The sequence below is a fragment of the Pongo pygmaeus genome, chromosome 19 (genome assembly GCF_028885625.2).
Source record: "Pongo pygmaeus isolate AG05252 chromosome 19, NHGRI_mPonPyg2-v2.0_pri, whole genome shotgun sequence".
In the NCBI taxonomy this organism is placed as follows: domain Eukaryota; kingdom Metazoa; phylum Chordata; class Mammalia; order Primates; family Hominidae; genus Pongo; species Pongo pygmaeus.
The window spans coordinates 58437762-58452230 of NC_072392.2; the positions used below are offsets into that span (position 1 = coordinate 58437762).

Here is a 14469-nt window from a genome sequence, read left to right on the forward strand (position 1 = left end):
ACACAATCAAACAGGAAAATAATTCTGCTTCCTAAAACTACAAAACAGAACATACGGCAGAGCTCAAATTAAGGTTAATCATGTGTCCCCCAAATGTAAAAACAAAACGAGAAACAAAACTCTCAAAGTTTATAGATGACACTATGGCAAGACTACTCAAACATGAGATTTAAAAAAGAAATCAATGAATGAGATTTTACTACATTTCCTATTGTTCAGGGCTAAAACATAGTATTAAACTCACAAATCACTTCTAAAACATAAAAAAATAATAAAATCAAGGAAAACAAATTATAATCCTATTCATTAATGAGATACTCACTGTTAGTTCATCTTCATCAGAATTGAAGAGATTATCAAGGTCAGTATAAGAGACAGCCAGGTCTGAGTCATAAATCAAACTTGTTGATGGAGGACGGGCATGACTAGTAGGGCGTGGAGCATCTACAAAAGTCAATCAGAAAAATAAAATTAAAACTGCTACTACTATGCCTGTAATCCCAGCACTTTGGGAGGCCGAGGAGGGTGGATCACGAGGTCAGGAGTTCAGGACCACCCTGGCCAAGATAGTGAAACCCCGTCTCTACTAAAACTACAAAAATCAGCCGAGTGTGGTGGCAGGGGCATGTAATCCCAGCTACTCGGGAGGATGAGGCGGAGAATTGCTTGAACCCAGGAGGCAGAGGTTGCAGTGAGCCGAGATAGCGCCATTGCACTCCAGCCTGGGAGACAGAGCGAGACTCCATCTTAAAAAAACAAAAAAACAAACAAACAAAAAAAAAACTGCTACTACTGACCACGTAAGTACTATTCTTTTTAAATTAGACATATAACTTTAAGGTCATAAGGGGATTATGCAACAAGAAATTGTACTTTATTGTTTAAAATCGAGAAAGTGTTTTTATAGAAAAAAAAATTATAAATAAATGATGATATCTTTCCCAGGAAGCTCACTAGAAGGTCAGGTAATCCATAAAATAGCTAAGTACTCTACATGAATAATTAATGCATCAAATAAAAATATAAATACTATTAGAAAAACAGAATTAAATACACATACACACACTTGTAATTTTTTTTTTCTTTTTTTCTGAGACGGGGTCTCGCTCTGTCACCACCAGGCTGGAATGCAGTGGTGCAATCACACCTCACTGCAGCCTTGACCTCTTGGGTTCAAGCAATCCTCCCACCCCAGTAGCTGGGACTACAGGCACGTGACCCTATGCCCAGTTAATTTCTTTTTTTTCCCTCAAGTTGGGGTTTCGCCATGTTGCCCAGACTGGTCTTGAGCTCCTGGGCTCAAGCAATCTGCCTGCCTCTGTTTCTGAAGTGCAGGTGTGAGCCACCTCACCTGGCCTGTATTTTTCTATCTTTCTGAAATGTAAAGGAAGAACAGAACAATGATTAAGAGCTGACTCTTGGGCCAGACAGACTTTAATCTGAATCCCAGCTCCACCACTAACAGTATGACCCTCGACAAATTACTTAATGTCTCTGTGCCTCAATACCAAGAATAAAATGTAATAGAATGTCGGTAATGTGCTTTGCCCAGTACTAGGTGCTTAAGTACTAGATAAATACTACCGCTTAGTTACCGTACTACAATTTTATTTTCCTACCCTCTTGCCCCGTTTTAGGGTAACAAAAACATGATACCAATTACAATGAAAATTAAACTCCCAATATATTCCCGCACAAGAAAAACAATTTGATACATAATCTCCCAAATCATTCTCTGTCAACTGACTTGAGACAGTCCTCGTTTTCAGAAAGATAAAAGTCACTTCCCCAGTGTCTCTGGTGTGTCAGTTCTAAAGATTCACTAGAGCTGTGCCTTTGAAATTTTAAGAGTAAGTAAAAATCATCTAAGATACTTATTAAAAACCAAGATTTTGAAGCTCCACCTTGGAGATACTCCAGAATGTAGTATATGTTTCACATTTTGAGAAAGCTAAACTACAGGCACAATAAGGGGCTTACATGTTTCCTATATCCCAGGGAACATCCTAGGATAGGTAAGTAGGCCAAACAACCCAATTTGTTTCTGAGTTGTTTTTTTCTTTTTTTTAATGTATGTATTGTGAAATGGCTAAATCAAGCTATTGAACATATTCATTACCTCATATACAGGTACTTTTTTTTATGTTGAGAACACTTAAAATCTACTCTGAATTTTCAAATATACAATCTATTATTAATTGTAGTAACCACAATTTACAATAGATCTCCTGAACTTATTCCTCCCAACTGAAATTTTATGTCCTCTGGCCATCCCCATTCCCCCACCCCCAGTCTCTGGTAATCACCACTTTACTTTCTATTTCCATGAATCCAACTCTTTTTTTTTTTTTTTTGAGAAAGAGTCTCGCTCTGTTGCCCAGGCTGGAATGCAGTGGCGTGATCTCGGCTCACTGCAACCTCTGTCTCCCAGATTCAAGCGATTCTCCTGCCTTAGCTCCCGAGTAGCTGGGACTACAGGCGTGTGCCACCACGCCCAGCTAATTTTTTGTATTTTTAGTAGAGATGGGGTTTCACCGTGTTAGCCAGGATGGTCTCGATCTCCTGACCTCGTGATCACCCGCCTTGGCCTCCCAAAGTGTTGGGATTACAGGTGTCAGCCACCACGCCCAGCCATATATTTTAATTTTTAAAATATTTAACATTTTATTGATTGATTGATTGGAGATGGAGTTTCACTCTTGTCACCCAGGCTGGAGTGCAATGGAGCGATCTGGGCTCACTGCAACCTCTGACTCCTAGATTCAAGCAATTCTCCTGCCTCAGCCTCCCAAATAGATGGGATTACAGGTGCGCACCACCACACCTGGCTAATTTTGTATTTTTAGTAGAAATGGGGTTTTGCCATGTTGACCAGGCTGGTCTCAAACTCCTGACCTCAGGTGATCTGCCCACCTTGGCCTTCCAAAGTGCTCGGATTACAGGCATGAGCCACTGCGCCTGGCCTATTTATTTTTTTTACACAGATAGGGTCTCACTACGTTGGCCAAGGTGGTCTTGAACTCCTGGCCTCAAGCATTTCTCCTACTGTGGCCTCCCAAAATACTGAGACTATAGGCATGGGCCATGACACCTAGCCTTGCAGCAGACTTTCAAATCAGGTAGGGTGATGCCACCAACTTTGTTCTTTTTGCTCAAGACTGCTTTAGCCATTCAGGGCCTTTTGTTACCCTATACACGTTTTAGGATTGTTTTTTCTATTACTGTGAAAAGTGTCACTGGAATTCTGATAGGGATTGCTCTGAATCTGTAGATCACTCCAGCAAAGAATCCAAACTGCTGAATTTCCAAGCCACCTAGACCATTTGTTCATTGTTCAGATAGATTTTTTTCTTATTTTTGGTTATCCACAGACTGACCCACTATTTATTCCAAATATTAAAACTTTGTCATCGAAAAACACACACCAGAAGATGACTTACTTTGCCCACATCAAAAGTTAAATGGATTTTGCTGTACATCATAGTGAATAATAACATATTATATACTTGCAAATTGCTGAAAGTAGATTTTAAGTATTCTCACCCACACACACAAAAAAGGTATGTAAGGTAATGCATGTTAAATAGCTTGATCTACCCATTCCACTATATATACATACACACACATATACACACACATATATACATACACACTCACACATATATATGTAAAATAATTCCAAGTGTTTGCTCACTGAAGACTTGACAGTACTTTCAAGCTTATAGTTGTGGGGTTACAATAGGAGACTAACAATTCTCCTCATACCAGTCTCCACTGTTTAAATTATAACTGAAAAATGATTTAGAATAAGATAAACTGTAACTGTGTTGTGACACAGAATATGAGTAAAATGTTAAAAAAAATGTAAATATATATGTATTTACATATATATTTTGGTGTGTGTGTGTATATATATAGGGTCTCACTGTATATATATATATACACACACACTCGGCACACTGTGTATATATATATATACACACACTCCCCCCCAAAACATCATGTTGTATACCATAAATATATACAATTTTTACTTGTCAATTAAAAAAATTATTTTAAAAGTTAAATGGGTTTTGTAAATGAATTACTATACTATGTCTCTCTATTCCATTCACAAGGAGTTTAAGTCAGACATATTCAAAGTGGAGTCTTGACCACTGTGTCCCCAACACCCAAACAGTACCTACACATAACAGGTGCTAACTAAATATTTGTTGAATTAGTGGCCTCAGAACAGCTCTCTTAAGTTGTGTGTGTGGGAAGAAAATGACAACAAAATTCCAGTAAAGTTTAATTTAGAAATTGTGGTTTTAGATCTGAAGGACCTTAGACAATGACCTTATCTCCTCATTTTACAGGTGAAAACTTTAAAGCATTTTACTCATATTTATTCTATGTCACAACACAATCATAGTTGAGCTTATTCTAAATCATTTTTCAATTTTTATTTATTTATTTTTTGAGACAGAGTCTCGCTCTGTCACCCTGGCTGCAGTGCAGTGGCACAATCCCGGCTCACTGCAACCTCTGCCTCTTGGGTTCAAGCGATTCTCCTGCCTCAGCCTCCCAAGTAGCTGGGATTACAGGCACCTGGCACCACACATGCTTTATTTTTGTATTTTTAGTAGAGACGGGGTTTCACCTTGTTGGCCAGGCTGGTCTTGACCTCCTGACCTCTGGTGATCCACCTGCCTCGGCCTCACAGGTGTAAGCCATTGTGCCCAGCCCATCTTGGCTCACTACCACCTCTGCCTCTTGGGTTCATGCGATTCTGCTGCCTCAGCCTCCCAAGTTGCTGGGACTACATGCATGCACCACCACGCGAGGCTAATTTTTGTTTTTTTTGTTTGTTTGAGACAGAGTCTCGCTCTGTCACCAGGCTGGAGTGCAGTGACATGTTCTCGGCACACTGCAACCTCTGCCTCCCAGGTTCAAGCATTCTCCTGCCTCAGCCTCCCAAGTAGCTGGAACTATAGGCGCGTGCCTCCATGCCCAGCTAATTTTTGTATTTTTTTAGTAGAGACGGGGTTTCACCATGTTGGCCAGGATGGTCTCAATCTCTTGACCTCGTGATCTGCCCGCCACGGCCCCCAAAGTGCTGAGATTACAGGTGTGAGCCACTGTGCCCGGCCTAATTTTTGTATTTTTTTAGTAGGGATGGTGTTTCACCATGTTGGACAGGCTGGTCTTGAACTCCTGACCTCAAGTGATCCACCCACCTTGGCCTCCCAAAGTGCTGGGATTACAGGCGTGAGCCATGGTGCCCAGATCCATTTTTCAATTATAATTTAAACAATGGAGACAGGTATGAAGATAACTGATAGTCTTCTAATTGTAACCCCCATTGCTATAGGCTTGAAAGTAGTGTCTTCAGAGAGCAAACACTTGGCGTTATGATGATGAAACACTACTGTCAACCAACTGGACATCAGTATCTTTCTCCCATTTTTTTCAAGTGTGTTTTTCCTGGAGAGTATAACCACAGCCTTGGCATAGTATAACAATGGCCTTTTCTCAATCGCTTTCCAGTCAATATGTGCCTTCATTCTTTTACTTCCTTTCACACAATTCCCAGTAGAAGGGTGTGAGAAATCTATTACATAAAACTGAGTTTTTAATAGAAAACTATTTTTATATGTAAAAACAGGAAAGAGGTTGCAACAATTAAAAACACAAATTCTATCACCTGAACTTGCTTCTTCCAATAAAAGATAACCAATAAATCCATCATTTAAGAAAGATTCCTTTCTATGAAACATAATGAATTATACAAAAAGGAATATTAGAAGTCCAACAATATCAGATCAGTCTGTAGTAACAATCCTGGAATGCAATATTTTGATTAGGAAATAAAGGTTTTACCTTGCTTGATAGAGGGACTAAATAATGACATAGCATCTTCTTCATGTGATAACACTGTTACACTAGATGTCCCATCTTCTACCTGCAAACAAATATTGCATGTTAGGCTGAAATATATAATTTACCAATAATAAAATCTACCAATTATTGAGGAGCTGTGTGTCAGGCATCCAGCTAAGTGTTTAACATACATTATCACTGATTCTTACAGTTCACAAGTAAGTAGTATGCTTATTATTACTTTTTTTTTTGAGATGGACTCTCGCTCTATCACCAGGCTGTAGTACAGTGGCACGATCTCGGCTCACCGCAACCTCTGCCTCCTAGGTTCAAGCGATTCTCCTGCCTCAGCTTCCCGAGTAGCTAGGGCTACAGACACGTGCCACCACGCCTAGCTAATTTTTGTATTTTTAGTAGAGATGTGGTTTCACCACATTGGCCAGGATGGTCTCAATCTCTTGACCTTGTGATCCGCCCACCTCAGCCTCCCAAAGTGCTGAGATTATAAGTATGAGCCACCACGCCTGGCCTGTGGTATGTTTATCTTATAGACAAAAGTAGAGACTCTAATGTGCCCCAGAAAATATGGCTGATAAACAGTGAGAGCTGAAATTTTATCCTAAATCTGTCAAATTCCAAAGTCCATGTTATTTCTTTTTTTTTTTTTTTTTTTTGAGACAGAGTCTCACTCTGTCACCCATGCTAGAGTGCAGTGGCATGATCTTGGCTCACTGCAAACTCCCCCTCCTGGGTTCAAGAGATTCTCCCGCCTCAGCCTCCAAAGTAGCTGAGATTACAGGCATGCACCACCACACCTGGCTAATTTTTGTATTTTTAGCAGAGACGGGGTTTCGCCATGTTGGCCAGGCTGATCTGGCTCTCCTGACCTCAGGTGGTCTGCCCGCCTCAGCCTCCTAAAGTGCTGGGATTACAGGCGTGAGACACAGCGCCCAGCCAGTTCACGTTCTTTCTATTATACCTGCAGCCTTCCCAGCTATCACTACTCTCATACTTCCAAAAAGACAAAATTTCAAGTACCTGGCATATAGTAGGGCTAAGTAAAACTTTGTGAAACTTATTTTGTATTAAACATATTATTAGGGGCCAGGCACAGTGGCTCACGCCTGTAATCCCAGCACTTTGGGAGGCCGAGGAGGGCGGATCACTTGAGGTCAGCAGTTCAAGACCAGCCTGACCAACATGGAGAACTCTCATCTCTACTGAAAATACACAAAATTAGCCAAGTGTAGTGGCGCATGCCTGTAATCTCAGCTACTAGGGAGGCTGAGGCAGGAGAATCACTTGAATCAGGGAGGCAAAGGTTGCAGTGAGCTAAGATTATAACATTGCACTCCAGCCTGGGCAACAAGAGCGAAACTCCATCTCAAAAAAAAAAAAAAACTCACACGTATTATTGTATCCTTTTCATAACTTTACAGAATTTTTTTTTTTTTTTTTTAGACAGAGTATTGCTCTGTCACCAGGCTGAAGTTCACTGGCATGATCTCAGCTCACTGCAACTTCTGCCTCCTGGGTTCAAGCGATTCTCCTGTGTCAGCCTCCCGAGTAGCTGGGATTACAGGCACCTGCCATCACACCCAGCTAATTTTTGTAATTTTAGTAGACATGGGGTTTCACCATCTTGGCCAGGCTGCTCTCGAACTCCAGACCTAGTGATCCACCCACCTCAGCCTCCCAAAGTGCTGGGATTACAAGCATTGGCCACTGTGTCTGGCCAATTTTCGTATTTTGTATTTAAGACATAATTCCTGTGTAGCAAAGTTATCTTAATCTTAACAAATTCTCATATATTTGACTTTTAAATTTTTAATCTAATAACTATGTATCTTGCACTTCATTTTTACTTCTAGGTGCACTGTAAGTTCCTGAATCACATATTCAAAAATAGCACATATTTTTTAAACTCAGTGATGTATATTCTATTGTATCTTTGAAAATTGGTAATTTACTTACAATATATTTTAAAATCACTGTCAAAATAGCCTACCTAAATGTCCTGATTTCAATTATGACAAAATTTAATATGCCCTTTATCCAACCCAGAAACTTTTAAACAACAAAATATTTTCATTATCAAGAGGTCAGCTATAATTGGTACCATGTGCTTGATTTACCCATTCAAAAAAATACATTTTTCTTTTTTTTCTTTTTGAGACAGAGTCTCGCTCTGTCGCCCAAGCTGGAGTGCAGTGGCCTGATCTTGGCTCACTGCAACCTCTGCCTCCTGGGTTCAAGTGATTCTCCTGCCTCAGCCTCCTGAACAGCTGGGATTACAAGGCGCACACCACCACACCCAGCTACTTTTTGTATTTTTATTAGAGACAGGGTTTCACCATGTTGGCCAAGCTGGTCTCGAACTCCTGTCCTCAGGTGATCCGCCTGCCTGGGCCTCCCAAAGTGCTGGTATCACAGGCATGAGCCACCGCACCCGGCCAAAAATACGTTTTTCTAAATAAATGATTACTCTTTCTATTCTAAGACAAAAGAAGTGAGATAACTGTGGTACTAAGAGTGTTACTATATGCAGTGCTACAAAATCAACAGTGACCCTTTGGTGTACTGTGATTTCTCTTACCTTGTGTTTTTTTCCAGCTTCTCTCTCACTATTTTGTCTATCTTTTTTATCAGGAAAAAGGAATTCCTCATCTCCTTCAACAAATGCATATGGATCAATTTTAGGTTCTTGTTCTGCATCAGATGCTATTGCTGAAAGATACTGGTTTTTAATTTGATATTGCTGCACTAATTCATCAGAAACTTTTAAAGGTTTCTTACATTGCACCATTAACCTGCATAAAAAAATTAAAAAAAATTAATTATCCACATAAGCATTAAAAATTTCCAAAATGACGTTAAGTATCATAATGTTTTTAGAATTACTTAAAGATTATCTAACCTGCAATCCCTTATTTCACAAATGAGGAGGCATGAAAATATTAAATAATTTATTGAAGTCTAAAATTTAGCCATAGAGAAATGGGGCCAAAATCCAAGTTTCCTAACTATATGATCTTCCTACCAAAATATGTTGTCTTTAGGTAATTCACGGTTTAGGTAATTCACGGTTCTCAAGTCCTCAAGCACATTATTTTGTACAAATCCATTCCCTGAAAGGGGCTCTTAAATCTAAACTGCTCCAGTACAGTGACTCAAAGTGGGAGCTTTATAAAAGTGAGTAAGATACTTTTAAACAATTTATACATTTATACAAGGAAAATGATTATGTATTTTTTTTTTTACTTCCATGAGTAGATATACTTCAAGTTTTAAATTTTTGAAGGCCTGATTTGTGTTTCATGAAAATAGCATTATTACTATTAATTCTGGCAAGATGTTTCACAATGGAAAGTGAAGTTTCAGTGCAAGTATCTGAGTTCTTTTCTAATCACATTGGCACATCAATTTTTAAGTTATTAGTCTTCTGGTTCAACACAGCGACTAAGAAATTGTTTCTTTTTATTCTCCTAAAATAACCAATAAAATGACAGGAGATGACAGAATAAAAGAGAAGACAACAAGGAAGTTGGAAAGATGAGCTAGTGGAAACTGACAGACCACAGAAAGCTGAAATCTAAGGATAAAAGAGGGATGCCACAACAAGAAGCAAGCTGATCTATACCAAAGAACCCTGGAAAGCATCAGGAGTTTTTTCTCTCTGAAGATCCAACTGCTCGGTGAGTGTGAACACAGAACATTAGCTTCTGGTTTGCATAAGACATGTTTAGACTCTCAAATTCCTATTCTCTCGGGTTTACAAAGCTAAGGTTCTCAGGTTGTCATAACAGTAGCTAGCAGCCAAGCTTGTAGTCAGATCATGTCCAGAATCTTGCAATGACATTTCACTCTGAGAAAAAAACCAAAGTCCTTATACCATCCTATGAAAACTTCCCATCATCTTGTTCTTCTCCTCTTCAACTTCATCTTTTACTATTCTAGTCCTCTCTTATACTGCTTCCAAGGGCTTCCTTTATGTTCCTCAATGGGTTCCAGACCCATTCCTGGCCATTTCTTTTATTGGAAACATTCTCCTTCCAAATATCTGCATGGCCGACTCACTCACTTCCTTCAAGTCTTTGCTTAAATGTCACCTCTCTATAAGCCCATAACTACCTTATTTTAAATAGCAATATGCCCATGCCCACTTGCCTCAATAATAATCCCCCTTACCCTGCTCTATTTTCCTGCATAGCATTTATCTTTTAACATATTACATAATTTATTACGTTCATAGCTGACTGTCACTCACACTAGAACATAAAAGCTCCACAAGGACAGGGGTCTAACCTTTGTTCACTAATTTAGCACAGATGCCTACAGTACCTGGTACATAATAGGTGTCAATACTTGCTAGTGAATAAATGAAATCTAAAAATCAGACTGTTTTTGCATTAGTACTACTAAAATACACTATCTTGTACTTTGAAATAAACAATTTTTACACACTAGAAGGTACCAATGCCACTGCTTATCTACTCTGAGTACTAAGACAAAAGTTGTAAGATATGTAAGGTCTGGTAGCAATGAAGGTATTTGCAGATTGTACATTCTTTGAGTGACAGGGAAATCTTATCTCATTCATCTATTCACTAATGCCTAGCACTAGTAGCACTTGATCTCTTACAAACTCAGGGCAAAGCAGGCCATCAAAACAAAAACTGATTTCTAAACATGCTATCAAATGCTCAAATACATATCATTATTATTCCAAATATGCCCCAGATTTATTGCAAAAACTAAAATCCCAAGCATACAAAAACTTTCTGCTGTGGGAACATAATGCTAGCACACTGTCATGGGGGATATGTTTTATAATTAATCACCAGAATAGTTCTGTTCTATAAACAGCTGAGTATCAAGTGTAGTTTTTACCTCACCACATTAGACTCTAAATAACGGTTAGCTGAATTGTCTACCAAATATTCACTAATGCAAATCTTTTTAAAATAGTAATTCTAACTACTTTGATATGTACTTTTCTTATTTAATACTTAAAATAACATTTTAAGATAAGAAGCAAAGGGTATTGTCCCTGACTTTGATGTGGAAATTATGTAAAATCAAGGGCTTTGCTGAGGTCACATAGTGGCAAAGTCAGAGATGAAAAGATTTTAAGTATTCATATTCAAATAACTATTCTTAGGGAAGAAAGGATAAGAAATCTCCCTTCCCCCAGCCTGAAAGACACTACTACTTTCTGCAGAGACAAATAAAACAACTGTGTTTCATATTACGTTGTCCTCTGGCAGAAGTATAAAAACCTTCACACTGTTTACATAAGTAGTTGCTAGACTACTGTGCAGTAACATTATTAAAAAAACCAATTCTACTGCACAGGGCTCTATTAAAATAAAAATGAGTAAACCAAATGCATTACCTAAATATGACTTTTTGTTATTTTATTGAATCATTCTCACAGACATTAGCATGTGCAAAGAATTTAAATGTAGTCAATTTCAAGAGTATCAAGACACAATAAATTTTAAAATATAAATTCATTTACATTATACATTCTATATTTAAAGCTGATAATACTTAAAAATTGTTACTTTTAAGAGATGCCAGATAAAAAAACTCTAATTACCATACTGCCAACATCAATTATATAGTACACATACACTTTTAGAATACGAATAACCCTCTCCTTTCCTCAAACGAACTTTCACATACAGCCAAATAATTAACTACAGACACAGTTTCAATTAGACATAAAGCTAAATACAGACAAACTGCAAAAAGATCAGGTACAGCCATGAACAGGAAGTGCTGCAAGGCCCAAAGCATTATATTATTCATTAATTGCAACTCTTTCCTTTTACTATGACAATAACATACTATCCTGAAATGTACTCATATAGAATTTAACATAGCTTATGGTAGCGTATGCTGTTATGCCTTTATTCAATAAAAATTCTTCCAGATGAGGTATGACAGTTTTTAAGGATTGACAATTATAGAAGCAGATAAGCTATAGACGGAAAGTTAAGAAACAAATGAATGCAATAATGTCAAAATCTTCCCACCGTTATTTATTTTATTTTATTTTACTTTTTTTGAGACAAGGTCTTGCTGTCACCCAGGCTGGAGTGCAGTGGTGCGGTCTCAGCTCACTACAACCTCCACCTCCAGAGTTCAAAGTATCCTCCCCTCTTCAGCCTCCTGAGTAGCTGGGACTACAGGTGTGTACCACCACACTTGGCTAGTTTTTTATTTTTTGTAGAGACAGGATCTCACTATATTGCCCAGGCTGGTCTTGAACTCCTGGGATCAAGTGATCCTCCCATGTTTGCCTCCCAAAGTGCTGGGATTACAGGTGTGAGCTACTGCGCCCAGCCTAAAATCTCCCACTTTTTAAATGGTACTTTTTTTTTTTATTACCATCTCCTATATTCAGAATCAATCCCTAAACTGAGCCAAGGTCACTGTCAAAGGAAAGCTTTATTTGCATTAAAATAAAACAGCAAATATAGAAGACTTACTTAAAAGATTTAGAGCACAGAAAAATCAAAACAAGTTTATTTCATCACAGACTTCTTTCTGTGAATCAAAGGCATTCAGAACTACGTTTCAGAGATCAAATAATGCATTCTATAACAATATACATACAAATCTGGTATACCACTAACACAACATAGGAGTTAATTCTATTGATGAACATCATGGTTAAGATACCCTGACATACTTTGGCTACAGAATAAAACATGTAAAGAACTATGCTCAAATACAGTTCTTTCTTTGCTCAGGGTTTAGACAGGTTTCCCTCTGAATCAGAATCACAGACTAAACAATCACAAATTCTTCTAAAACTAAGTGCTAAACCCATGAAAAAAGATATAATGTTTCTTGCCAGAAATTTTGCTATCTTTAAAATTTATATAGTTCTTAGCCTCTATTCTGAAATACATGCTATCATTAACTAATAGAGAAACTAAAAAGAATTAGAAACAAAAAAAGATATTTGCCACATATATCTTATATATGGGTTATGCTATGTTCCACTCCAACCTCTCCTTCCCCACAAGTAAATTCTAACAAATTAGAGAAATTTTACTTTTACAAACATAGTCAATGAAAAGTTAAACATAAAATTGCTACACATGAAAGTCTAAGAATAAAAAAGGTACTCAGAAATGATAAATTCTATAAAGCTATACTAGTTAGGTAGCCATCACCACCTGAAACTGCTGATCAGAAAAATCAAGAGGGCTGGGTGCAGTGGCTCACACCTGTAATCCCAGCGCTTTGGGAGGCCAAGGTAGTAGCATCACCGGAGACCAGGAGTTCAAGACCAGCTTGGACAACATAGCAAGATCCTGTCTCTACAAAAAAAATGTTTTTAATTAGCCAAGCAGTACTGTCATATGCCTGTAGTCTCAGCTTCTTGGGAGGCTAAGGAGGATGGATGGCTTGAGCCCAGGAGTTCAAGGCTGCAGTGAGCCATGATCATGCCACTGCACCATAGCCTGGGTAACAGAGCAAGATCCTCTCTCATAAAAAGAAAAAATAAAAATCAAGAGTATTAATTTCTTTCACTAACCCACTACTATGGAAGGACAGTGCCACCTTTCAATAGCAATCAATGGAAACATTTATTTATACCAAACAGAAGATGGAGTTTCACTTAACATAAATAAAACAAAGCTTTGAATTTCTCCTACCGTAATTTTCTATTAAGTCACATACCTGTAAAAGTTCCACTATTATAAATCCACTAGTTCTCTGTTTCTACTGATGCATTCTTGTCCTTTTGCATTGTATATCTACTCTAACTGGGTTATCAACAGTCCCCTCTATTAAGTTTCAGACATGATCCCAACTGCCTGATGGAATCTCTCAGCAGGCACCTCACACTGCATTCACATGTTTACGATGTACTCACATTACACGTACATAGCTAAAGTCATGTAGTACAAAAAGATGAAAAGCCTAAGTATCAATCTCTCTCCTTCAAGATAACAAGTACTATTTCTATCATCTAATTAAGGTGGAAAAAAACCTACGTATACGCCAGCATATATGTATGCACATATGTACTTTGTTCCTCATCTACATACAGAGCTTCTCATATCAGCCTATACAGATTTCCTTTGCTTATTTAAGTGGATATGCCATTATTATTTAGCCAGACCTTCATTATTTAGCAAGACCTTACTTTCATAAGGTGTATCAATAGTTTTGTTTTTTGTTGTTGTTTTTTTTTTTGGAGACAGAGTCTTGCTCTGTTGCCCAGGATGGAGTGCAGTGGCGTGGTCTTGGCTCACTGCAACCTCTGGCTGCCAGATTTAAGTGATTCTCCTACCTCAGCCTCCTAAATAGCTGGGATTACAGGCGCCTGCCACCACACCCAGCTAATTTTTTGTATTTTTAGTAGAGACAGGGTTTCACCATGTTGGCCAAGCTGGTCTCAAACTCCTGACCTCGTGATCCACCCACCTTGGCCTCCCAAAGTTCTGGGATTACAGGCGTGAGCCACCGTGCCCAGCCTAGGTATTTCAATAGTTATTCCAAGGTACTTCTACTTAGAAATGCTACTTTAAAAAAATCAGAAAAATTAAGTTTGGTAAGATTTAGCCTAAAGTGGGTAAAAAC

The 14469-nt window shown here is 38.3% G+C and overlaps 1 protein-coding gene across 2 annotated transcripts in view; it reads right to left on the reverse strand.

The window, feature by feature from the left end:
• MED13 (mediator complex subunit 13) overlaps positions 1 to 14469 on the reverse strand; it is a 125502-nt gene that overhangs the window by 43645 nt on the left and 67388 nt on the right. For both annotated transcript variants that reach the window (XM_054457142.2, XM_054457140.2), the window contains exons 10-12: positions 8459 to 8672; positions 5863 to 5944; positions 323 to 444 (exon numbers count right to left, since the gene is read on the reverse strand). In XM_054457142.2, the coding sequence (XP_054313117.2) occupies positions 323 to 444; positions 5863 to 5944; positions 8459 to 8672 (418 nt within the window). The remainder of the gene's footprint in view (positions 1 to 322; positions 445 to 5862; positions 5945 to 8458; positions 8673 to 14469) is intronic.